Below are 27,199 nucleotides of genomic sequence, written 5' to 3'. Positions count from 1 at the left end.
AAGGGTCAGGAGCCCCATCCAGCCTGGGCCCCAGGACAGCATCACCCCCCAGCCCCTCCACTCACAATCTCTCCTTCAGCGCCCCCGAAGTCCAGGAAAAGGAGACTGGCACCATCGTCCGAGGACATCTGCAGCTTCTCAAAGGGTTGTCGGAGCAGCACAACTTGGGCCGCACCTGGCTCGGCCGCCCACAGTGTGAAGCCTTTGTCAATATGCACAGACAGGCTGCAGGGACGGCCGTTCCACGTGCAGGCTGTGGGGAGGGTGTGGGCACGGGCACAGCGACACCTCAGAGACCGCAAGCCCTACCTCCAATCCCCACTGGTAGCTCCAAAAGCGGAACTTGAATGCCACTGGAGGTGGGAGGCTCACTGTCAATGCCATTTGTACACCCACCCTGTATAGAGTCACCCACACTCTGAAATACAGAAGGATGAGCAGGCAGAAAACCTATACCCCACTTCCAGTCCCACTGCCAGCAGCAAAGGTGGAAAGGGGGAGCTTCAACTCTGCTTTGGACAGGAGGCCCACTCCCTATAAAGGCATCAGCAGACCCACCAAGCATGGCCTTCGGAGACCTTAGAGGCCTGCAGACTTACCCAGTTAAGTGTGAATTTCAGATAAGCGATGGATCATTTGCACATACTTAGACCAAAAAATTATTTGTTGTTTTACCTGAAATTCAAATCTAAGTGAGTGTCCTGTATTTTTTCTGGCAACCCTACTCCAAGTGCCATCTCTCATATCCTCACCAGCAGAGTCAAAAGCCGGCACAAGAAAACCCCTGGGAAAAGAGTCTCACTACCTACCAGGGCACCTGCACATCCAAAACAGAGGGCCCTCAGAGACCCCAAATCCCACTCTCTCTCCCCCTCCTGAAGCACCCTAAAGAAGGAAACTTGAATACCCCTGGGGATAAGAGGCTCGTTACCAGAAAGGCACTCCCAGATCCACCCAGCCCACCTGTCGACACCTCCTGCACACCCTCAGCAGCCCGGTGACAGCCATCCACCAACTGGCGGGTCCAGGCAGCCAGCTCCTGCGGTGACTCCACGCTGAACAGGTGAGTGTCCACACCGTGGCGCGTACCCGTGCGCAGGGCAAAAGAGAGCTCTGCATCGTAGGACAAGGAGCCCTTGGAGGGGCCTGAGTGCACCAGCCTGGGGGCAGGGGGCAGAGGGCTAAGCATGAGGCCTCAGGCAGCAGGGAGGTAGCTCTGGGCCACAAGGGTGGTTACCTGGGAAGGGACCCTGCGACTCCTTTACCACCTAATGTGGGGACAGGACTTCCAGACAGCCACTGATTGACTCACAGGAGACCATCTCCTGCCACCCTTCCCCTTTCCCCCTCGGCTCCAACCGTTCTGGTGTCTTCAGACACGCCAAGCACACTCCTGCCTCAGCACCTCTGCTGTTCCCTCTGCCGAGCACACTCTTCCCTGATTATCTGCATTGCTCTCTCCCTCACTTCCTTCAGACCTTTGCTCAAGTGCCATCTCCTCTGAGAAGCCTTCCCTGACCTCTCTGTCTAAAACGGCACCCCTCCCTATCACTCACTAGCCTTACTTTTCTTTATGGTACCAGAAGTTATAATTACTTTTCACTGTTTCGGCTGGCTTTTGTCTTTTTCTCCAGAATATCATCTAGGGTACAAATTTTTGTCTAATTGTTCGCCACTATATTCCCAGCAAGTAAAACAATGCCTGGCATATAGTAGGTGCTCAGTAAACATTTGTGACCTGAATTAATGAATCACTTAATTAGGCAGGCAATTCATGACCTGCTTATCCCTAGTAGGCAACAGGCTCCTGACACGTACGCCAGAGCCCAACCCAGAGTGAGGAGACATGTCCAACAAGGGCCCAGACCCCGCAGCTTGACTCTCACTTGCTGTGTAACCTTGGGCAGTTCAATGCCCCTCTCTGGGCAGCAGACCCCAGAGTTCTGTCCTTTAGCCCACTTTGCTCCTCACTCCACATACTTTCTCTCGTAGCTTCATTCCCCCTTGGAGCTGCTTCTGATACTTGGAGACTTGTGGGTCTGTAGTCCCCTACTTTGCAGCCCTAAACTACAGACCCACAAGTCTCCAAGTTTCCTACCCAAGCTCCCTACCTGTCCCTCGCACACTCTGGACTCAACTCAGCGTCTTGCTCTGACCTCCTCCTTTGCACTCCCACCCCCAGTCCCACTGCTCCCCCAGACACAAGCTCCAAACCTCCCGTTCATCCATTCATCCGGACACCTCCCCCACCCTCCCCATCTGGTGAGTACTAAGCCTGGTTAATTTTACCACCCATGTGTTTTCCAATGCAAATGCGGCCTTTCTTCTCCATCTGCTGCCTCCACCCACCTCCACCAGCTCTCCCGCAATGACTGCTCCCATCCCCCGCCTCCAGCGTATTTTCCAGGTGGCAGCAACATGGATTCTTTTAAAACACAACCCAGGGCTTCCCTGGTGGCGCAGAGGTTGGGAGTCTGCCTGCCGATGCACGGGACACGGGGTTCGTGCCCCGGTCCGGGAGGATCCCACGTGCCGCGGAGCGGCTAGGCCCGTGAGCCATGGCCGCTGAGCCTGCGCATCCGGAGCCTGTGCTCCACAACGGGAGAGACCACAAAGTGAGAGGCCCGCGTACCACACACACACACACAAAAAACGCAACCCAAAGAGCCACCTCACTCCCAGGCTACAACTCTTCAACTCTGCCCCAGCTCTTAAGATAAGGCTAACATTCCTTAACCAGCCAACAGAGGCTCCGCAAGATCAGGCCCTGCCAACTCCCTGCCTCATTTCTCTCCCTTTCCTGCAGAGAGTCTACAAACTGTTATAACACACTCACGGCTCCATGAACGTGCAAGAGCCCTTCATGCCTCTGTACCTTTGACTATGTTGTTCTCTCTGTGTGAGATGCTTTTCCAGCCTTTCTTAAATAGCAAACTTCTACTCATCTGTCAAAGTCCAGCTCAAATGTCACCTTCTGCACGAAGACTTCCCCCACCAGGCCAGGTAGAGTTAAGTGGTCCCTACAACTCTGCATCCTAAAGGCTGTTCCCGGGTCAGTCTCCCCTGCCAGGCTGGGGACTCCCTGAGGGCAGAGCCTCTGGGGGCTCTCTGTCTCCTGAACCACACAGCACAAGGTTGGGCAGAGTAGGCATCAATGAATGAGTGACTGGTGGGACCTCATATCCTTCTGTTCCAAGCCCCCATTTTACAGATGAGGAAACCAGGGCCCAGACAAGGCAGAGACTCGCTTCAGGCCACCTGGGGAATAACTCAGGGCAGGATGGGGCTGGAGTCCCCAGCTTCTGAGGTCCATCTAGAGCATCACCCCCCAAGCTCTGGGTGGGACACACAGTCCTGCCTGTCCACGGATACCTGGTGGTGATGAGCGGGGCAGTACGGGCCGGCCGGCTCAGGGCCTCACGGGTCTGGGGGAGACAGCAGTAGAGGAGCAGCTCCTTTTCGGTCAGCAGGGCCACGGTGGGTGCTGTGCCCCCACTGGGCAGCTGCAGGGGGCAAGGCAGCAGTGAGGAGGGACGGAGAGGGGAGAGGTCAGAGGGCCAGGGAGGGGTGAGGCAGTGCGGGGCAATGGGATTTGGGTCAGCTCCAGGACAAGGGAAGAGTGGGGAGGATAGGTCCCGGGCCCTGCAGGCACCTGCTCAGTCAGCCAGCCGATCTGCTTGATGTCCTGGCTCCCGGCTGTGCTGGTGGCTGACAGCAGTGCCTGCAGCTCGTCCTTGACCCAGGGCATCAGAGCGTTGACCTGGGCTTGGATGGCAGCTGCCCACGACCTGGCGCTAGCCTCATCCTTAGCCCTCAGGAAGAGGGTGTCCCGGCCATCTGCTGAACAGATCTCCAGATACCTGCAGGCACAAATGAGGTGGAGGGGAGGGCCCGTCCACTGGGCTGCAGGTACCCAACCCTGAAATCTGGCCCAAGAAACTCCATCTACCACAAAACCAGAAGAAACCACAGGGGATGTCCATGACAGAATCAGGAGTGACACTTGCTGCAGGGCTCCAGCCACAGTTGTTGGAGCCTCACGGGCTTATCTGTCTTATCTCAGGATAAGAGACTATCTCACACACACACCCATAGGCATATACACACAAATACACACACACTCAAACATGTGTGACGGGGGCCAAAATTATCACTGTGCGAGGATTCATGATTTTGCCCTGTCCTGGTTTCTAAGGAGAAGGACTGTCTTGCTAGGCCATCTCCCAGGTTCTCCTTTGTGGTACAGAACCAAAGTAACGCACTGACGGGGTAGGGGTGTGGACACAGCAACTGAAGAGGCTTAGTAGCCTGAGATGGTCTACATAAAAAGAGGTGGGGGCGGGGAACTTCCCTAGCAGTCTGATGCTTAGGACTCCATGCTTCCAATGCAAGGGGCACGAGTTCGATCCCTGGTTGGGGAACTAAGATCCGTGGTGTGGAAAGAAAAAAGAGCTGGGGAATGGAGAAGGGAAAAGGGCAGGGAGATAAAAAGCCACACAGGTAAGTGTGGGGGAAAGGTTTCAGGGAGGTACAAGAGGAGTTAGTGACAGGGAGAGGACTTTCAAATGTTCTGTGGGGCATTAAAGATTCACTCCCCTTTGGCTTTTCTGTAAACAGTGAAGTGGGTCAGAAACTGGAGAACGGCTCACACACATCCATTCCAATGCCCTCCGCCTCTGCCTTCCTCCACTACAGAGCTCCCTTGCAGCTAGCCCTGGCCATCGACCCAGTTCTGACTGATGAGAGAGAGAAGGCTCTGGGGAGGGTGTCCTTTCCCAAATGAAAGGTAAAGCGTTCCCAGCTGTGGTAGTTAGTTTCCAAAGGTGGCCTCCGCCAAATTCATCCCTCCCTATACACATGGTGCGCCTCTCTCATCAAGAGGTGAAGCTGCTTTCTCCTCTACTTGGCCTTGTGACTTGGTTTGACAAATAAAATGTGGCAGAAGTGCCATTCCGGCATTCCCGAGCCATTCCGGCATTCCCAAGCCATCATGAAATCCAACTCGCCCGAGGCCACCCACCCTGAGAAGAACAAGCTAGCCATATAGAAAGGTCATACTGAAAGAGGAATGCTTAGCCAGCCTCTAGCTGTTCCAACCACCCCAGCTGGCACGTGGGTGAAACAGCCACCTTGGACTTCCATGCCCAGCAGATATCACATAGAACAGAACTGGCCGGCTGATCCAGCCCAGATTACAGAATTGTGAAAAGTAATAAACTGTTTTCTTCTAAGCCACTAAATTTTTGGATGGCTTGTTATGCAGCAATAGAACAAAATACCAGGAGAAAAGTTCCTTTGTCCTTTGCCTTCTTCCTGTCTGGCATATGGACACATGCTTGGAGATGCAGCCACCATCCTGCTTCCAGGAAGAAGAAAATCCACAATAATGATGGCAGAAGGGGAATTCCCTGGCAGTCCAGTGGTTAGGACTCCGCACTGTCACTGCCGAGGGCACGGGTTCAATCCCTGGTCGGGGAATTAGAATCCCACAAGCCATGTCGTGCGGCCGAAAAAAAAATTATAAAAATAAAAAAAAGAAGCTGGAAGCCTGATGCCTTGAGGGCATTCTTGAGCAGCAACAGCAGCCTAAACAGCTGACCACTGGACTTCTTTTTAAACGTGTGGAAAAATTAACTCTTCATTTATTAAGCCATTTCGTGCTGGGGTTTCTAATACTTGCAGCCCAATGTAATCCTAACACTAAGTAAGAGTTTGAAATATTTTTCATTACATTTTGGTTACCAGATTGTGTTCCTTTGACTGGGATACTGTGCTGATATGGAAACCCAGTTATATTCAAGTTACACATATGTACACAAATCAGGCACATGTACATACATGAGTATACACATACAAATATTAACACAAACACACACAAACACATATGCACAAATCTACACCTCTGCCCATGCAAATACTCACATATACCCACAAACACTTGCATTTAAATGCCATCTACATGTAGACACACATAGAAATATATGTACACACATGCTTCAGGTGATGTCTGGGGTCAGGCTGGGATCCACAATTAACCTAAAGTTCTATGAGTCTCAGGAAGGACTGATACCACCTCACCTTCACCCAACACACAAGGCCCCTTTAGTGGAGCACCTGTAAGTGACCTGTGAATCACTAGTTCTTGCCTCATGAGGGCAGGCTGGGGCTGGGGCAACAAGCAGGGCCAGGAAATATGGATGCTGAACATTAATCAGCCCTTCAGGGCAATGCTGGGCATTGGCCTGGCATTGAGCCTCAGCTGTAACTAGGACCCACAGCACAAGCCTTTTATGCCCAAGCCATATACACACCATCCCAATACTGCACACCGCGTTTAATCAACATAGACTGCATTTACCACCATCACTACTCAAGCACCTGAAGCTTCTGAAGCAGAGAGGGCTACCTGGAAATGAGGCAAGCTCCATTCCTTCCAGGTTGTGTGATCTCGGGCATGTTACTTTCTCTGTCCTCATCTACAAAATGGGGGTGAAATAATAGGACTTTGCCTGTAGGGTTGCTGTGACAGTTAAATTAAGTTGTGTGCGATAAACACTCAGTAACGTTGGCTGGTATCAATCTTATCATCGGTGTTAAAGGCTGTGCAGATGTGAGGGGTGGTAACCTTCCACGGCCCTGACACAAACGTTACCAGACATCTCAGAACCTCAGCAGAGTTGGAAGAGACTTGAGGGGATCACTGAGTCCGATATGCTTGTTTCACAAAGGGGAATCTAAAGGTTAGTGAGGAAAAGGGACTAGTTCAAGGAGTACCAAGACTGGAATCCAGGGCTCCTTCGCAGACCAAGTTCCTCCTCAGATGTGAACTGCCCAGAGGGAGAAGAGAGAAGCAAAGCACACTATCATCCCCATAACTTCACCCTTGCATCCATTCAGCAAACGTTTCTTAAGCACCTACGACGTCTGCGCATCATGCTTGTCACTTTGCAACACAAGGGAATCTTTCCTTTGGCCCCACTACCTCACACGAGGGCATGTCTGTCTGAGTTGCCCCCTACGCCAGGCTTACCTGGTCTCCGGGTCACTGGGGGTGCACCTCCTCGAGACATATGCCATCTTCAAGGACATGTGTTTGGCATCACGGAGGTCCCGGGGTGGGAGGCCAGGGGAGGAAGGCTGCCGCTGAAGGGGTGAGGCAGGAGGCGAGTCCCAGCCAACCGAGGTCCCACTGGCAGAGTTCTTGAAATATGGTGAGACCTCTTTCATGTACTTGACTGGTTAGGGGAGAGGTCAGCAGTTACCACTGTGACATGGGCTCCCACGTAGCGCACATCACAATTGTCACTAATTCATTAAAAGTTTAATTTATGTCCACTATCACTATCCTCCTCTAGGCTAAAGTCTCAGACAGGGAAGCATGGTAGAAAATTCTGGATGCATGCCAACATCCATTCTCTCACTTTTCCCTTGGTTTATAGACACATGGCCACTTGAAAGAAAGACTACATTTCCCAGCCTCCTTTGCAGCTAGGTGTGGCCACATAACTAAGTTCTAACCACATAAGTTTAAGTGTTTAGAGCTTCAGGATGGCTGCTTAAAGGGAATGGGCAACAGCTGCAGCAAGGCAGTGAGAGAGCACCGGGAGTCAGAAGATGTGACTGCTCTGCCACTGTCCCATTGTTTGCCTCTATCTCTTCAGTCTTCTCATCTGCAAAAAGGAGGGGCTGCATGAGATAGTCCTATGGTGGAGGCTGCTAATTTTCCTCCAAGATAGTGATAAACTTCCAGCTTAAGACTTCATTTTCTAGGTTCCCTTGCAGCTATAAGTGCCCATTTGACCAAGTCTGGCCAATAGGATGACAGCAGAAGAGATGTGTGCAGCTACTAACTTCTGCCCATTAAAGAAAGGGGCACGTCCTGGTCCGGGAAGACCCCACATGCCACGGAGCAACTAAGCCCGTGTGCCACAACTACTGAGCCCACGTGCTGCAACTACTGAAGCCCACACGCCTAGAGCCCATGCTCCGCAACAAGAGAAGCCACCACAATGAGAAGCCCACGCACCCCAACGAAGAGTAGCCCCCGCTCGCCACAACTAGAGAAAGCCCGTGCAAAGCAGTGAAGACCCAATGCAGCCAAAAATAAATAAATAAATAAATAAATTTAAAAGAAAAAAGAAAGGGGCACGCCCTTCCTTTCCCTGTCTTTTCCCTTGACAGGTTGAGCTGGCTAGAACACAAACTGGTGGGGCACCATCTTGACCAGGAGAACATGAGCCACACTCTAAAAGGCTGACTAACAAACAGAAATAAATGGATGCTGAGACTTTGGACTGCCATGTCAGACTTGAACTGTTACCTAAGAAAGCAAGGAGCTTCTATTATATTTAAGCCATAGTATTTTATGGGGATCTAGTTACAGCAGCAGAACTTGTACCCTAACCAATATAGATGTCTAGAGGCCCTCTTAGCTCTGACCAGTCAACACTGAGTGAGTATAGTGGACTCCTTCTAGAATAGCACTGTCCAACAGAGACCATGATTTCTATGATTATGAAAATGTTCTCTATATACACTGTCCAGCACAGTAGCCACTAGCCGCATGTAGCTACTGAGTACTTGAAATGTGGCTGGTACAAAATTCAGAGGAACTGAACTTTTTGTTCAGTTCCTCTGCCCAACTGACCCATAAAGTCATGTTCTGATATGTGATCCTGCTCTCCTGGCTATGCTAGCTGAACCAGGGGTCAACCCCTTACCCACACTAGGCTACCCAAATTGAGACTGTTGAGAGATCCTATACTAATGTGTTGAACACACTTGAAAGCTATAGGGGCAACCACCTTCTGCAGTGAGGACAGAGAAGAGGCGAGAGCTAATATGTAGAGAGAGAAAATCAGTGGAGATGCATGTTGAGAGACAGAGGGAAAGCCCTGCCAGGCATCTGCTAATGTTCTGGTTTCTGATACTCCTCATTTAGAAAGTCAGACTGCCATTCCAACAGGAGTTATGATATTTGCAACCAAAAGAGTCTTGACTGGGGCCTGGATTCCATGCCTTTTGACAAAAGGAAGATGTCAGTAACAAAGGGCAGCTAGAAGTGAAAGGCAACATGATGAACACAAGGTTGATCTGAGAAGAGCTTGGTGGGAGAAGAGTTTCAGAGACAAGTCAGTTTTCTTGAGCACCTAATATGTGTCAGGTGTTGGACTGGCCCTAGGTAGGACTGGGATGGTAAACATGTGACACTTGAGCTACCACTTGTTTATCCCTTGCTCAAGGAAGCCATCACAAATCAATCATAGTGTTCTATGGCAGCCATTACCAATCAATTAAATAATAAAACATTTTGGCATTCTTACTCTATCAATTAGTTGAGTTTGGCTGCAAATAATAGAATATATGATAACAGTGCCTTAAGCAATAAAGATATTTATGATTTCATGTAACAAGAAGTCTAGAGGAAGACAATTTCAGGATTGGTTCAGTGGCTCAATGACATTGGATCCTGGATAGGCATCTCTGCCATTGGATCTCTGCCATTCTCTGGCCTTCCCCTCATGACCACAGGATGGCTGCAACAGGCTTAAGCTAATCATTCCTTACATGACAAAACCCAAAGCAAGAAGGGAGGAGGCAGGCAGCAAAAGGGCTGTCTCCTCACATCTCCCTCTTATCAGAGAGGTAAATATTTCCATGAAGCCTTATATCTCATTGGCCTGAATGGGCTGCATGCCAACTTCTAGCAAATCATTAGTAAGAGTGAATAGTCATGATTTATTTAGACCAATCACAATTCAGCCTCTAGGGCTGAGCATATTCCCACCCAATTAAATCAGGCTCTGGTAGCATGGAAGAAGGGGAAATGGTTGGAAGACAGACAACCAGTAGTGTCTGCCACCTCTGTCCCAGCATCTGGACTGTTCCCAATTCTGATGAGCAGCAGTCTCCTATCTCTAAAATGAGCTGCTAGAAGGACAGTGTGTACATCAAGGTGGTTAAAAGTCTTGCCCGAGCACTGGTCTCTCTTCTCCCAGCCAGGCTGTCCCCTCTGCTGCCCTACTGAATAGTACCTATGCCTGCTAGCCCTTGGGCAGCCTCTCTTCCTCTCCTCTCAGCCACCTCTATTCCCATGGCCATCTGGCTTGCTAACCATCTGATGTCTGCAGTCAAGGCCCAGTCAGTATGCTCTGCCTGTGAGTGGACAGACCAGGAAGGGGCGGGGAAGCAGTTCTTGGCCCAGCTCCCTGGAAGAACCACATAAGAAGCTATTTCTGTTGCAGGAGACTGACCCTGAGGCTCAGATAGGATCCAAGGCAAACAGGGGTGAAAGTGAGAGGGAGTTACAAGCCCTATTGGGGTTGGAAGAGAAGTTATATTGAAAACAAGAGCAGATTTTTTTGAGAGAACTAAGCCTAGGTCTGAAGATTGGGAACTAAGACTAAAAATGACTTATCCTCACCATTACAGCAATGACTTACCCCAGGATTATGTCTCAAGGGGCGATAGAGGTGGGACACATCACAGCCTACCTGACAGCCAAACCATTCCCCTACTTTTTTTCTCCTTGCCAACAGAACCCAGAGCCCAAAAGGCTGGGCTTCTCCCCAGCCCAGGGGGAAAATCTTGACTGGTCAAAGCAAATCATGATCATTCCATCCCTCTTGCTTGTGGTTAGCTTAGAAAGGGGCAGATGATACAATTCTGTCCAATGAGCTATGAGAGAAAATATACTCCCTTCCCTTCCTCTCTAGCCTTTAGAAGTTGCTGGGAGGGGGGAGTTGGTCCTAAACGGATGATAGTCACTTTGACCCCAGGATTGGGGTCCACACACTGAGGATGGTGAAACCTTAAATTAATCCACCCTGGAGCCATGCTGACTTTATGTATTCTGGAAGAAAACATATTTTCTTCAATGTTTAAACCTCTTTGAATTGGGTTCCTGTTACTTGCAGACAAAAGCATCCTAACTAATACAGCACCCACCCATTCCGCCCCACTCTGACTCAGGCTGCAACTGATATATCTCCCTACTATAATTAACTACGTCCCTCTCCTGCTCAAAGCCATGCTCTGGCTCCCTGCACTCTTCACCCAACTGCAAGGCTCTCCAGGACCTGAGCCCTGCCTACCTTGCTGGCTTTACCTCCTGCCACATCCCCAATCTCGCCCTCTAATCCAATTATACTGACCTCCTCAGAGCTCTCAGAAGCTGTAGGAGCTTCCAAATGCCTTTAAAAATGCAGTTCTCCCTGCACAGAATGCCCTTAGTCCATGGTTTGGAGACAGGCACTCTAGGATTTGAATTCCAGCTCTGTCTAACTATGTGACCATGGACGAGGTAATTCACCTCTCTGGCCCTCAATCTGCATAATGATGTCTACCTCAGAGAGACATTAGAATTAAATAAGATGATATAAAACATATGACACAGGTTCTGCCCACACTTAGAACTCTGCTGTGATTTTGTGTGTTGGGGCTGTCTCTCGCACCGAACTGGGAGCTCCTATAGGACAGAAACCGGGCTTGATTCGAACCCAGAGTCAGTGCTCTGTGAATGGAGAAATGAACGCCAGGGCAGGACAGGTTCGTTCAGCAGGCGGGAGAAGGTGCCACAGCCCAGAAGGTCCTGGCTCAGCTCAGACATCGCCCCTCTAGGAAACCTTCCCAGATACCTGCTCTGGAACCTCCAAGCCCATCACCTCCGCAGTCCCCTAGACCCCACTTCCCTATGTGTCCATGTGGGAGTCCGTGTTCTCCTCCAGGCTGGGAGCACTGTGAGGGCAGGGACCTTGACTGACTTGTCTCTGTACCCCCCAGAATCCAGCAGGGATCTCCGACGCTACGTGCTCAGCAAATGAACATTTGCTACCTTGAAGCCAGAGAAACTACTAGAGGCCCTGCTCACCCAGGCCATTCCAGAAGAGGGTCCTGCTTCTCCTCTCCCACAGGAACATGCTATAGATGGACAGCACACCAGCTGGTGTCTGAAACACGGCTTGCATTTCACCAACCAATCAGCCTGTCCCAGAGTCGGGGTGGGGTGCTGGGGCCCCCAGAGTGTGGCCATAAATAGCCCAGCTCTGAGGCCTCCTCCCTGCTCTGATTTCTGCCTGAGTCACCCAGCCAGGCAGGGCGGGGCTGCCCAAAGGCAGTGTCCTAGAGAGCTGAGGGCAGGACCATGACCCTGTGGTCAGCATTCTTGAGACCCCAAGGATAGACCCAACTGGTGTCCACACCCTCCCCAGCCAAACCTCTGGCCCAGGAGCCTGGTAAAGCAGATACGTGGGCCCTTCCTCCTCAGGGAAGTTGAAACAGACACAGGAAGCCCTGCCCCTTCCAGAGGCCCCGATTGCCAGCTCTGCCAAGGAGAGAAGCCAGCCCTGACCCCAAGGAGCCAGGAATAGATTCCACTAGAAGGAACAGAGGAACAGAGGCAAGGCAGGACCATTTGCCTGGCCCAGGACAATTGGGAGGGAACATATGTGTTGCAGAGAGAAGGAGATACATCTGTTCTGGCTCAACACAGTATCCCCAGTACTTATCCCAGTGCTCAATAAATGTTTATGACTGAATGTCTTGGCTTTGAGTCTTGGCTAAAGCCTGTCCCCTAAGCTCAAGCTGTTCCTTGTCTGTTCAGTGGGTGCTCATTTACTTGCCCCTGCCTGAAATTACATGATGTATCCATTTGCTTACTAGTCTACAGCCTCTCTCCTCTAACCAAAATGTCAGTTCCATGAAGGCAGGGACATGTTTCCTTGCTTATTAGGGTATCCCCAGCATCAAGAATAGTACCTGACATATACCAGGTAATCAGTAAATAAGAAATGTTGCACAAGCCTGGGGCTGCACAATGAATATTGACAAGCCTGGGGCTTCTCAGGATGGAGACAACATTGAATTGGGCTCTAGAGTGAGGCAGGCTTGGGTTTAACTTCCTTGCTTGGTGACCTTGGACAAGTGACTTGACTTCTGTGAGCCTCTATTTCTTCATCTTTATAATGTGAGTAAAATATATCTATCTCCTAACATACTGAGATTCAATACTTGTAAAGCACTTTGTCCTGCCTGGCATAGAATAGGTCTTCAATAAATAGCAGTGTGGTTATTATTTCTGCTGCTATTCTTAGTATGACAGTATAAGGGGATGAGCACAGGATGTCGTGACAGACAGACAGACAAAGATTTCAATCCAGGCCCTGATGCTTACTCTCTGGCCTTGGCAAGTCCCACAGTCTCTCTGAGCCTCAGTTTGCTTGCCTATGTAATTGGCACTGATATGCCAGCTTTCTGAGTAAGGCATCGTGAGGATTCAAGTCCAAGCTGCCCACCTGCCCACCCAGGATGCTGTGGAGAGGACTTGGCATTCCAACGGGCTCTGGATGATCTTTGAGGTCCTGCTGGTCCAGCAAGGCTGGACTATACATAGTTCCCAGCCACTGGCAGGCCTTGCAACAGAGCTGCCTGGATTGCCACACTCTGGGGCATAAAATCTCACCTTCCACACCCTTGTACAGTATAGGGGGCACCACCTATCAAGATCCTAAAGGCACATGAACACTTTGAACTTGCAATACCCTTTGCAGGAATCCCCTTCAGATAAATGTTCACAGGTGCATAGAGGGGTCACGGCATCATTGTCTATGGCACAAGAGGCTAAGAGCAACTTGAATCCCATGAATAGGGGTTGCTAAATACAAGAAGTGAGCTCGGGACTTCCCTGGTGGTCCAGTGGTTGAAAATCCGCCTTCCATGCAGGGCACGCGGGTTCGATCCCTGCTGGGGGAACTAAGATCCCACATGCTGTGGGGAAACTAAGCCCACGCACCATCTCACAACTAGAGAGAAGCCCCTGAGCTGCAACAAAAGATCATGCATGCCAACGAAGGTCCTGCGTGCTGCAACTAAGACCCGATACAGCCAAATAAATAAATAAATAAATAATTTTTTTAAAAAAGTTGAGTTCTTGGCAGACCACTCAGTCCTGTTCATGGCTATATCCCCAGTGCCTTACATCGAGTCTTGACATAGAGCAAGGGCTCAATAAATATTTGTGAGACAAATATCTGAATCCCAATAATGGGATATTATGCAACCATTTAAGAGAATGAGGGCTTCCCTGGTGGCACAGTGGTTAAGTAAGAATCCGTCTGCCAATGCAGGCGACACGGATTCGAGCCCTGGTCCGGGAAGATCCCATATGCCACAGAGCAACTAAGCCTGCGCACCACAACTACTGAGCCTGCACTCTACAGCCCACAAGCCACGACTACTGAGCCTGCGTGCTGCAACTACTGAAACCCACGCACCTAGAGCCCATGCTCCACAACAAGAGAAGCCACCGCAATGAGAAGCCCGCATACCGCAACGAAGAGTAGCCCCGGCTAGCCGCAACTAGAGAAAGCCCACACGCAGCAACGAAGACCCAACACAGCCAAAAATAAGTAAATAAATTTGTTTAAAAAAATAATAATAATAAAGAGAATGAAACAGAGCTACATGTGCTGAGCTGGAGAGAGGTCCTCAACTTGTTCAATGATAAAAACAAATATGGAAACCTTTCTCTGGAAGTGTGTGAAAATATTAGCCATGGGTATGAGAAGATAATTTCTTTACACTCTCCTGGGTCTTTTTTGTTTTTTGTTTTTTTTAATTAAGCATATATTACTTTTCACATTTATTTTAAAGTCTATTTTTCAAAAATATACCGCCAGGGTCTGGGGAAGGGGCGGCAGGTGCCATGTTGGGCCACAAAGGTGGCAAGAAGCCCCTGAAGCAGCCCAAGAAGCAAGCCAAGGTGATGGACGAGGAAGATAAGGCATTCAAGCAGAAACAGAAGGAGGAGCAGAAGAAACTTGAGGAGCTAAAAGCAAGGGCCGCGGGGAAAGCCCCCTGACCACAGGTGGAATTAAGAAATCTGGTAGAGACTTCCCTGGTGGTCCAGTGATAAAGACTCCGCCTTACAATGCAGGGGACACGGGTTCAATCCCTGGTCAGGGAACTAAGATCCCACATGCCGCGGGGCAACTAAGCCCGTGCGTCACAACTACTAAGCTCGCACAGAGAGCCCGCGTGCTGCAAACTACAGAGCCCACGCGCCCTGGAGCCTGCGCACCACAACTAGAGAGAAGCCCACGTGCCACAACGAAAGATCCCACATGCCTCAACGAAGATCCCGCATGCCGCAACCAAGACCCGATGCAGCCAAAAATAAAATTAAATAAATAAATAAGTAATAAAAAAATCTGAAAAAAAAGGAAATCTGGCAAAAAGTAATCTGCTCCTTGTGTCTGAGGCAATGATGAGCCTTAATTCCATTCCTGTTTAAACATCTGGATTCTCTGCCATATCATCTGTTGCCACCTACAGCTAGAATGAAGTGTTGTCTTGGAACATACTGTACATTTAAGAATAAACTTTTGTTAAAAACAAAAAAAAAGGGCTTCCCTGGTGGCGCAGTGGTTGAGAGTCCGCCTGCCGATGCAGGGAACGCGGGTTCGTGTCCCGGTCCGGGAGGATCCCACATGCCACGGAGCGGCTGGGCCCATGAGCCATGGTCCGGAGCCTGTGCTCCACTGCGGGAGAGGCCGCGGCGGTGAGAGGCCTGCATACCGCAAAAAAAAAAAAAAAAACTGAAAAAAAACACATATATATATCTACACACTACTACATTCCAAACCATCTTAGCCAGGATTCAAAGATAAAGCCCTCATCAACTCAGGAAGCCTACTAGTATCTTAGTAATGGGAGAAAGAAGCACTTATTGAGCACCTACTATATACCAAGCATGAAAGCTCAAATCTCACTAACACATCTTCACCTAATCAAACCAACTCAATGAGACCGATCCATTGTTAAACTGCCCAATTTAACAGTTGAATAAATTTAATAAACTGAGTCTCACAGAGATGATATGACTTGCAGTGCAGTATAAACATTTAAGAAGGGCTTCCCTCATGGCACAGTGGTTAAGAATCCACCTGCCGGGCTTTCCTGGTGGCGCAGTGGTTGAGAGTCCGCCTGCCAGTGCAGGGGACGCGGGATCGTGCCCCGGTCCGGGAGGATCCCACATGCTGCGGAGCAGCTGGGCCCGTGAGCCATGGCCACTGAGCCTGCACGTCCGGAGCCTGTGCCCCGCAACAGGAGAGGCCACAACGGTGAGAGGCCCGCGTACCGCAAAAAAAAAAAAAAAAAATCCGCCTGCCAAGGCAGGGGACACAGGTTTGAGCCCTGGTCAGGGAAGATCCCACATGCCGCGGACCAACTAAGCCCCTGCTCCACAACTACTGAAGCCTGCGCTCCTGGAGCCCGTGCTCCGCAACAAGAGAAGCCACCGCAAGGAGAAACCCGTGCACTGCAACGAAAAGCAGCCCCCACTCGCCGCAACTAGAGAAAGCCCGCGTGCAACAAGGAAGACCCAAAGCAGCCAAAAAAAAATTAATTAATTAATTAATTTTTAAAAAAAATTTAAGAATATGGGTTTTGACATCTGACAGATCTGATCTCAAATTCCATCTCTGCCCCTGTGTGACCTCAGGCAAAAGCTTCACCTCTCTTAAGTTTCAGTGCTCTCATCTGTACAATGGGATGAATAATGAACCTTGAATCATAAGGGTGGTTTTGAGGATGCAACAAGAAAGCATATGGAAGGCACCTAGCACAGTATCCAGCACACTGTAGGTGCTCATTAAACAGCAGACATACCATCACTATTATTAACATTCTTATCATTATCATTATAATTTCCTCCACCACCACCAACAGCCAAGCTCACATAGCTAATCAAGGCCAAAACCTGCCTCCAGAGCCCCACAAGCATTTTAATCAAAGATCCAGGGAACAGGCCAGGACTGAATTAAGCCAAGTTTTGTCTGTGGGGAATCACATGGCCCTAAGCCGTATGTGTGTGAAGCCAAATTAATGTTTTCTTGAGAACAATGATTAGAACAACAGGTCTTTGCAGCCATGGGAGGACTGGACGGGGGCTCCATTCATGCCTCTGTTCCCAGGACACAGGTCCCTCAGGCGCCTCTCAAGGCACAGCATCACTCGGCTAAGCTGCATGGAGTGGCCTCAAATTAGCTGCATCCATTAACATCCCACTTTTGACAGTGGTAATGTATTGAGCCAAATTTCAGGCAGGACACCTGGCAGTGTCCATCTCCCAGGCGATGAGCTGGCAGGGGCCTGGCCTTGGAGTTCTGAGGACACACAGTGGAAACTCTCAGGGGTCAGTCAAGCCCAGCTTGAGCCTTGAGCCCCATCTTAAACATTTAGGAAAGTCAACTGCAATTGAGGAGGTTAAAGGCAAAGTAGAAACGGTCAGGGATGTCCCCTAGGTGATCATTCCCCCCAAACTCACCAACATCTAATGTGTGCTGGGCTTGGTGCCAGGCTTGGGGCTCTGAGGCAAACTACACATGACTCCTGCCTGCAGAGACCTTCAAGTTTACTGGAGAAAACAAAAATGCTGCTGCTGACGTGATGATGACAAAGGTTGACATTTATCAAACGCTTACTGTGTGGAATTGTGCCATAAGCCTCAAATGCATTGTCTCATCCTTATAAACAACAAATAAAATAAATGAGTGCCTACTTATGCACACTGGTCCCAGCATGTTACATGCATTATTTTTTTATGTTGCAAACAACTATGAGTGGTAGGTATTATCCAAGGCAGAGTCAATAGTGGCCTCTGCAATCAGACAGACCTAGTTTTGAATTGAGTCAGCCAATTTATTAGTTGTATGACTTGAAGAAAGTTATTTATTCTTAACAAATCTTGGTGACTTTGTCTGTAAAACGGGGATTATAGCAATTCCTACTATTCTCTGTGTCTTTTATGTACATGCTACTCTATGCCTGTATCTTTTTTGGTTTTTTTTTAATTAATTAATTTATTTATTTTTGGCTGCGTTGGGTCTTCGTTGCTATGCGTGGGCTTTCTCTAGTTGCGTTGCTGTGCATGGGCTTCTCATTGCGGTGGCTTCTCCTGTTGTGGGGCACCAGCTCTAGGCGTGCGGGCTCAGTAGTTGTGGCTCATGGGCTTAGTTGCTCCGTGGCATGTGGGATCTTCCCAGACCAGGGCTCGAACCCGTGTCCCCTGCACTGGCATGCAGATTCTTAACCACTGCGCCACCAGGGAAGTCCCATGCCTGTATCTTTTAAAAGCCTGATCTTTGTGTGGGGTGAACCTTCTCCACTTTGTACAAAGTACTAAAATTGGCTTTATTCATTTTTGTCCTTTAGTATTATTTTTTAATGCATCACAGGCTCCCTGTTACTTGTGTCTTGTCAGCCTCACTGGGGGTGGAGGGAGGGGAGGCATTTGGCTGTCCCTCCCTTTTCTCCCAGGCCTGGTCTCCAAGGACCCAGGCTGGCCCTGCTTCCAGATCCTTGCACACAATGGGCCTCTCTAAGCAGCAGACAGAGGCGTGTTGGCTGTCAGCTTGGGCCCAGACTCTGGTCACAAATACATCGCTATAGCTGAGAATAGGCTCAAGACACTTGTGCAAACTCCTGCCCTCACAGAGGAAAAGGTCTAGAAGGCAGGCTGGGGTTGCTGATACCCAGCTGAGCCCCTGACTTAGGCCAGGGAAGTAGGGTTCTGGCTGACAACTGTAGTTTGCTAGCGACATCTTTTCTTCTAGGATGTTTTTAGGGAGCTCTGTACCCAACAAGCCCCAGACCTCAGGAAAGATGTCCAGCTGCCCTGCCAAGTTCACATCCAAAGGACAGGCCATGGGCCCTTGGAGGTGGTCTTAGAAGTGGGATGAGGTCAGGGAAGTTCTGAACAATGTGACCAGTGATTGGGTGCTTGGGAGGATCCTAAGCCCAGAGAGGCTTCCAGGAGCTCTGGCTCCAGACTGGGGCAGCTGCCCAGTCTCCACAAACTCCCCCAAATCTCAAGGACCAGTCAGAACCCAGCATCCTAGATCCCTCATGTCTTCCAGGCTTTTCAGATCACCCATGCGATTCAAAGAGTCTTGACCCCCAGTGCTCACCCCCACCCATTTGTTGCCTTGGGTGGAATTACCTCCTTCTACAAGCCTGCTGGAGAGCAGCTCAGAGAGAGACTTCAACTAAGAAAAAGCTGGGAAAAAACTAACAAGAAGGCTACAACCTTGAGGCTCCTCTTTTTATTCAAACCTGCTTAGGTCAAACCACCACCATCTCCCTCCTGCTCGTGGCTCCAGCCTCTTTGTTGCCATTCTGCATCTACTGTTGCCTCCCTCCAAACCAGGTTGATGCTGTAAAGCCCAGAGCTGACCATGTGAGCCTCTGCTGAAAACCTTTTAACCGCTCTGTTTCCCTCCAAATTCCTTTAGTCTGGCACTCAAGGCCCTGCAGAATCTGTCAGTCTGAATAGCCCTCTCTTTCTCCACTCCCTTCCTCACACCTAGGCTCAGATAAAGCTGAATTACTTCCCAGGCAACTCCCCAGGTAAGTCAAGTCATTTCACCCCTTCGTGGTTTTGCTCACACAGCTCCCCTTCCCAGAATGCCCTTTCTCCACCCCATACCCACATCTGCTTATTGTTCATAAAGTGCCAGCATCCCCTCCTCCAGGAAGTCTTTCCTGACCACCTGCCTCCTCCAATCCCTGGGCAGACCCCATCTCAGCACCTATGACAGGATGGTGATCTGGTAGGTTTGCTCAGCTATCTGCCCCACAAGACTGAGAGTCCCCTTGAAACCACTGAGTAGAGCAGTACAAAGGGAGGAGGAGAGAAAGAGAAAGCAGGAGAGGGCTGTCATCCAAAAGGGAGGAAAAATACCAGAAGATTATAAACAACTTTATGCCAAGAAATTTGACAACTTAGACGAAATGGACAAATTCCTTGCAAGACATAAACTACCAAGGAAAGAAAAAAAACAGATCATCTAAATTGCCTTATTAAAGACATTAAAATCGGGAATTCCCTGGCGGTCCAGTGGTTAGGACTCCGCACTTTCACTGCAGGGGTCCAGGGTTCGATCCCTGGTAGGGGAACTAAGATCCCACATGCTGCGCAGTGTGGCAAAACAAACAAACAAACAAAAAAACCTTTCTATAAAGGTAGCTTCCCTGGAGAATGCTACCAAACATTTAAGGAGGAAATAATACCAATTCTATATAAATGCTATGGGACAGGAGGGGAGTCACTAACATTTACAGAGCGCCTACCATGTGCCAAATCCTATGCCGGGCAAGAGGCAGGCCAGGCTCCATCCAGCAGCCTGGGGCAGCATTTGCCAAGGAAAGCTCTTGCCCTGTGAAAAGTCTTAGAGAAGATAAGTGCTGGAAACCCTCAGTCCTGGGATGTTACACATGGTATTTCTCTTCCCTCCTCTATGTGCAGCAGACATTGCTAATCAATTCCAGCTTCTTTCTGCTGAGTCCAGATAAGACCTCCCAATCTTTCCAAATATGGAACTCTCAGTAGCCACCAAGGAAGCTAACACTCAAAATGAAAGCTGTTGGTCATCTCTGATCTAGCTTAACCCCAACAGATATGAAAACTGAGCCCCAGAGAAGACGAGGGTCTTGCCTAAGGCCAGATTAATTACAGAGCAGACAGGATTTTAGACGCTGATTTTTAAATAGTTTGTGTGGAGAAGATAGTGTTCATATTTTGTCTCCCCCACTCACTGGTGGGCTCCTTCAGGAAGGGCCGGGTCTGCTTTAGCTTCTGACCCAATGCTCTGCAAATCAGGTACATAGTAGGTCTCTGGAAATGCCTCTTGGCTTTAGTGAGGAAGGAATGGAGTAAATGAGGTAGAAGGCTTGGGTATTAGCCCCGAAACCAGGAGGCTCTTCAAACGTCTAACACTCAGAGATGTTACCCTCTCAGAATGATCCACACTGAGAAGCCAGATAGAGACATTCTTTACCTAAAGATGAGGAGGTGAAGGGGACCTGGGCGTGGATTAGAAATGTGTCTACAGTAGAAATTTTACCATCCATGGACTAAACTTTCAAACAGCAGAGACTAAAAGAGTTTTTCAAGTCAACCAAAATATGACATTTTGATGAATTTCAACTGTTTAAACTGCATTACTGGCTATAAATATCAAAGTGATGAGGCATATGGGAGGGAAAGTCTCCTATATCCATATCATTAATGTGTGATCTTGTTATTTCATTTTGCTGTTAAAATATGATTGATATACTTAAGCTTTTAGGGACCAATACTGCAGAGTCAGCTTTCAGTATATATTTTAAAAATGCAACAGTAGCATTTAAATAGACACACAGTACATTTAAATAGATAATAAAATGTAAAAATAAAATAGAACAAAACAATAGAGAATTTAGGTCAAGAATGCCAAAGATCACCCAGGGATCCAGAGCCTGTTTGTCTCTGTGGCCTCTTGGAGACCTCTTTGGGGACACAAAAGCAACCTATCAGGATCTGGGCCTGGGTCTCAGCTCCGCAGCTTCACTGGCCATGGCATTCTCCATCAGCCCCCACCACCTCCATGTGCCTGTTCTGGGCCAGGAGCCAAAGATACATTCTTCAGGCCTCCATGGCTTCCGGAACTGACAGAGTGGAGTTTTTTTTGGGTTTTGGTTTTTGGGTTTTTTTAACATCTTTACTGGAGTATAATTGCTTTACAATATGGTGTTACTTTCTGCTGTATAACAGTGAATCAGCTATATGCATACATATATCCCCATATCCCCTCCCTCTTGCATCTCCCTCCCACCCTCCCTATCCCACAGAGTGGAGTTTGATGAAAGGGCTGAGCAGAGCAGAAACCTCCTGGCAGAGCTGGCAAAAGGCAGAAGTGGGACCACCCCAGCAAGAGACTGTAACAACCTATGGGAAACTGAGGCCTGGAGAAAGCCAAGGTCTCATCTAAGACCACACAGTGACGGGATAGTGGAGGGGAGCCACTAAGTATCCCCCCTCAAAAAAAATAATACTCCTCTCTGAGCCTAGCTGGAAGTATTTGACGTCCTGATACATAAAGGCCAAGTCCCCTCCCAAAGCAAGACGGGTCTCAGGGTTTTAGGAGAACTCAGAGTTGAGAGCTCCCCTGGTTCCTCAGGAAAGAATCTTAGCCGCCCCTTTGCCAGTCCCCGCCCCTCTCTTCCCCTGAGTCACTCACTGGGTGGCAGATCCTGCCTGCCATGGACCTTTTGTCCTACTTCCACAACCCAGTAAGGCAGAAGTTACATCCCTGCCCTACAGATGAGCAGAGTAAGGCTCAGGGGAATGAGGTGACTCGTCCAAGGCCACAGAGCTAGGGAGTGGGAGAGAGGAAATGAAAGCCAGGTCAGCCTGGCTCTGGGCCAGCTCTGCTGCCACCACCCCCGCTGTCTCAAGGCGGACACCCAAGTTCTGTTTCTGTTTTCAACCCTGCCCACCTCCCAGCCCACACTGCATGAGGCCTGGGGAAGGTAGGGAAGAACTGAACACCCCTGGGGTCCCCAGTGCTTACCCTCAAGCACCACCTCTTTGCCTGTCTTCTTTAGGACTTGCACCGCCTCATCATGGGTGGCAGAGGAAAGGTCTTCCCCATTCACGGACAGGATGGCATCCCCTACAAAGAGGGCCTCCGTCTGGTCGGCTGCCAGGCCCTTGAAGATCTTGGAAATGAGAATAGGCATCTTGTTCTCTCGGCCCCCTGCACAAGCACGGAAAGAGGAAGAAACTGAGGCAGACACTCCAACACTTGCGAGTCACATCGAGGCAAAATTATTTCTGAAGGTCTCTCACTGTGTCCAAACCATTGCTGGGAAATGGGGAATGGAGAGTAAAGAGAATCTCAGAAAAGAGCCTTAGAAGTTTAGGACACTAATAACACTTGCAAGTCATTTTCTAGATTTATAATGTTATAATGGATCTTTTGGTTAAATGCTTTGGGTATTCACCAGTGTTTGAGTAACTTACAAGGTGCTTCAGTAACTTCTTTTTCTTATTTTATTTTGCATTTTAAGCGATTTTCCCATAATGGGGGAACCCACTGATAACCTCTAATCAAGAATAAAGATAGAAGTCAGCTATTGCTATGGCCACGAAGGATCTCTTTAGCAATCAGAAAGCTTTACAACCTAGGATCCAGGCTAGAAACCAAGGCCTTAAAGTCTAGAGATTTCAAAAGCCTATCTGGGGACTTCCCTGGTGGCGCAGTGGTTAAGAATCCGCCTGCCAATGCAGGGGACACGGGTTCGAGCCCTGGTCCAGAAAGATCCCACATGCTGTGGAGCAACTAAGCTCGTGCACCACAACTATTGAGCCTGCGCTCTAGAACCCGCGAGCCACAACTACTGAGGCCCGCGCACCTAGAGCCCGTGCACTGCAACGAGAGAAGCCACCGCAATGAGAAGCCCGCGCACCACAACAAAGAGTAGACTCTGCTCGCCGTAACTAGGCAACTAGAGAAAGCCCACTTGCAGCAACAAAGACCCAACGCAGCCAAAAATTAATTTAAAAAAAAACAAAAAAAAGCCTATCTGGGGACCTCCCTGGTGGCACAGTGGTTAAGAATCCGCCTGCCAATGCAGGGGACATGGGGACATGGGTTTGAGCCCTGGTCCAGGAAGATCCCACATGCCACAGAGTAACTAAGCCCGTGTGTCACAACTACTGAGCCTGCAAGCCACAACTACTGAGCCCACACACCACATCTACTGAAGCCTGAACGCCTAGAGCCCGTGCTCCGCAACAAGAGAAGCCACTGCAATGAGAAGCCCACGCACCGCAACAAAGAGTAGCCCCTGCTCACCACAACTAGAGGAAGCCCGCGCACAGCAACAAAGACCCAACACAGCCAAAAAAAAAAAAACACCTAATACATTTTACCACATTGCTTTATTTCTAAATTCTTGAATGTCCTTTTAAAATCAGCAACAGTAATAACAGTAATAACACCATGCTAAATGCTTTCAATCTTGTCTCGTGGCATCTCCACAACACCCCAGTCACATAGGCATGCTCAGATTCCTACTGGGAAAACTGAAGTGTGGAGAGAAGCCCCTTGCCCAAGGTCACCCAGTGGTTAGTGGCAAAGCCAGTATTTGAACCTAGGTCTCCTGGCTCCAGAACCAACACTCTTAACTCTATGGTAGACTGCACGTCAGGCCCTCAGGTACCACACTAGTGCTCCATCCTCAAAGATGAGGAACAAGTGGCCCAGGTCATAATTCCAATGTTACCCAACAAACTGGTGGCAGAAGTAGGACTGGAATGCCTCTTCAGACCCCCACACAGACCCAACAGTTTGTTCATTGCACCACACAGAGCGTGAGACCTAGGAAAGGAAGGAGTTTCTATTTATATCTATCTGCCCTCTTCTGCCTGAAATTAGGGACTTCAGTTCAGTTTGAATCCATCATTATTCTTGGATGCCTGGGCTGGGCTGGACCCTAAAGGAAAGGTCAACATCGCAACAGGAGCCCAGTCTCCATACATGAAGAACTGAATGGAGCTGGTATTCCCCCTGACACCTCCTAAAAGTACCCTTACTCCCACCTGGAAGTATGATGCTAGGAGGTAACTTTATGTGACCTTGGAAAGTCCCCCCCTCTCCAAGACTCAGTTTGTCCACCTGCAAAATGGAACCCTGTATGAACTCTAAGTTCCTTCCTGTTTTAACACATTGAGTGTACAATTTCTGGATTGATCTGTTGCCCTATCCCATGCTGGAGTTTGAAGGCAAAACTGGTGCCCACTCCCTGGCTTTCCCATTTCCCCCTTTTAGATCCCTTTGGTTGGCTGCATGGAACCTTCCATGGGGAAGAACCGACTCCTCTGGACACTCTCTAGGAGCCTGATAACTGAGGTTCAAATCCCAGCTCTGTCGTTCACTGACTGTGTGATCCTGGGAAAACCATTTTACTTTTCTGAGTCTCAGTTTCTTCACCTACTAAATGAGGATTATGCTTCCTACCTTTCAGTACTTGTTGCCAGGATGAAGTGGACATGAGCCTAGAGTACTGGGCACAGCACTTGGCACTCAGTGGTAGCCAAGTCACCACCATCCCCACCCCTTCAGGAAAGAATGGTGACCCCAGCAGATGGGGTGTGCAGTTTTTTTAGCACTAGGTTAGTTACTTTGGGAGTCTCTTGTGACCTCTATTCTTCCTCTCATCTAACAGCCATAATTCTCCAGGCACCTACTATGTGTTGTTTGCAGGGTGAGTACTTTGGATTCCTGTTTTCATAGAAACATCCCAATTCTACCATTACCCTCATTATATAGTTGAGGAAACTGAGGTCCGGAGATGGGAAATGACTTGTCTAAGTTCACACAGCTGATTCTGGACTTCAGTCTGGGTTGCCCCCTAAAGAAAGCTGTCAGTACTGGGGGCTGAGAGCTCATCTCAATCCTGTGGAAGGTGGAAATGGTCAGATCAGGGAACTCAAACCCAGCTGTTAGGGCTCTTCACCTAGGTCCACATCCTTTCTAGGTCCTCAGATTTCTAGGTCCTTTCTGGACCTCTGTCTGTGAGCCCAGCCCAGCTGGCGCCTCCAACTAGTCTCCAATCTCCCCACCAGCCATGCTTCCTACTCCAGGCCTTACTCCTCCCTCCCACCTCGGTTGTGTCTTGAAGACTTCCCCCTCCCTGCCCTAGTAGCACCCCAGGCCTCAGTCTCCTTTCTCCATCCTTTGCTCCCCTGGGGTCCCTGTTCTTGATGGCCATGCAACCCTAGACTAGGCAACCAGTCTCAGATCTCTTTGCCTCCATACAGAACTCCCCACTCACGTGTTCTTGGTGAGTCCCCAGCGCCCTCCACACCTGTGCCTTCTGACTGAGACCTCAAAGCCCTCTCCGACCTTGGTGCTCCTGGTGCCCTCGGTTCCCTCTGTCCTCTCAGACGCCCTTACCCCCAGACAGAAGTCATCCAACTCCATGTCCTCAATACGCTGCCAGCCCCCGCGACCTCTGCGCCCTCGGCGGTCCCACAGACACCACGACCCGTGCCCTCGGTGGCCCCGCGCCCACCTTTAATGCTGATACCCAGCCCGCCGGCGTCGGCCTTGCGCACCGTCACGCGGCGCCGCTGGAGCAGCAGCGCCTCCGGCAGCGGCGGGGACTTGGCGCCCGGTTCGGCGGCGCCGTTCAGCTGCGTGGGCTCCGGCTCCCGCTGGGCACCGGGCTCCGGGCCGGGCTCGCCGTCGGCGGGGCTCACGGTCAGCGCGTCCTCCTCTAGACTGAGCAGCACCCGCTGCCACCGGTCCCCTCCAGCCCCCGAGCCCGCCCCGGCGCGCAGTTCCAGCAGCCCGGTGCGCGGGGCACGCCTGCCTGACGCCATCTTCGCCTCCAAGCCCCCGGGCCGCCGCGCTCGCCCTGCCCCGCAGTGCCCGGCCCGCTCCAACCCAGTGCCTAGGGCGGAGGGCAGGCGGGGCCCGGCTGGGCCAGCCGCCACCCTACCACTGGCCTCTGAGGGTGGAGCCTCGAGGGGCGGGGCTATCTGTGGGTGCGGCTAACGGTTAGTGGCGTGGCCACAGTCAAGCTAGAGAGGGGCTGGGGCGGGGTCCAGGAGCCGAAGGATATGCTGTGGGACTACATGGGGGTGGGGTCATAAGGGTGTCCGGGCGGGGCCACGAGTTAAAGCAACCAGCGGGTGAAGTGGGGTGGACGGGGCCATTAGGGGGCGGAGCTTCGTCTCAGGGGCTGGACCCTAAGACCCTGTGGAGGTGACTGCACCCGGCATGATCGTGGAGGGCCGGCGCCGTAGCTCGCCCACTTGGGAGCACAAGAAAAAGAGACAGAACCGTGGATCCTGGTGCGAGGCTTTGGGCGTTGGGGTGGGCTGCACATGGCGGAGCGCTGGACTCCAGGGACAGGGGTTGAGTTTAAGAGGTAGACACGAGCTGCGAGGGACTTCGCAGGCATGTTGCTAGTGGAGGAGATTTGAGGGAGCTGGTTTCCCACTGTGGGGCTGGAGCTTTGGTCTGTGGGCGTGGCTTAGTGTGGGGCCTGGTGTCTAACGCTGACAGGCTCCGCCCTCTGGGATGAACGCGTTGCTGGCTGTTTAGGGCTTGGGGAAGGGGTGAACACTGTCCCCACTTAGAAATTGGAAGGGAGTTTAAGAGATTAAGCCCCTGTTCTGTTCACAGTCGAATACAGAAAAGCCTGAAGTCCCACACTGGCCAGAGAAGAACCCACAACTCCTGGTGTGAGGGAAGAAGGCTGGAGGGTGGGGCTCTGGGTCTGGGCCTCTGGAGACCTGGTTTATGAACCCTGCTCAGACACTGTGTGAGCTCCACATCGACCCTGGTCCCGGCACTTCAGTTCTCTAGGC

The 27,199-nt window shown here is 50.3% G+C and overlaps 1 protein-coding gene and 1 pseudogene across 3 annotated transcripts in view; one reads left to right on the top strand and one right to left on the bottom strand.

Annotated features, from left to right (window-relative positions):
- SNTA1 (syntrophin alpha 1) overlaps positions 1 to 26,329 on the bottom strand; it is a 28,157-nt gene extending 1,828 nt beyond the window's left edge. The window contains exons 1-7 of one of the 2 annotated variants that reach the window (XM_082600479.1): positions 25,897 to 26,328; positions 22,389 to 22,574; positions 7,031 to 7,235; positions 3,653 to 3,860; positions 3,373 to 3,503; positions 964 to 1,160; positions 66 to 253 (exon numbers count right to left, since the gene is read on the bottom strand). In XM_082600479.1, coding sequence (XP_082456605.1) covers positions 66 to 253; positions 964 to 1,160; positions 3,373 to 3,503; positions 3,653 to 3,860; positions 7,031 to 7,235; positions 22,389 to 22,574; positions 25,897 to 26,206 — 1,425 coding nt within the window. In that variant the 5' untranslated portion in view covers positions 26,207 to 26,328. Of the gene's footprint in view, positions 1 to 65; positions 676 to 963; positions 1,161 to 3,372; positions 3,504 to 3,652; positions 3,861 to 7,030; positions 7,236 to 22,388; positions 22,575 to 25,896 lie in introns of those variants that run through there. The other variant, XM_082600480.1, reaches the window with a different exon arrangement.
- On the top strand, positions 14,135 to 15,384 carry LOC309816914 (annotated as a pseudogene). Its single transcript has one exon. The product of its transcript is annotated as an uncharacterized misc_RNA (transcript).
- Positions 26,330 to 27,199: the final 870 nt, after the last annotated feature.

This window comes from Mesoplodon mirus (genome assembly GCF_964341445.2).
Source record: "Mesoplodon mirus genome assembly, chromosome: 15".
Taxonomy (NCBI): domain Eukaryota; kingdom Metazoa; phylum Chordata; class Mammalia; order Artiodactyla; family Ziphiidae; genus Mesoplodon; species Mesoplodon mirus.
The sequence above is the reverse complement of the archived record's forward strand: the minus strand, read 5'-3'. Positions and strand labels throughout refer to the sequence as shown.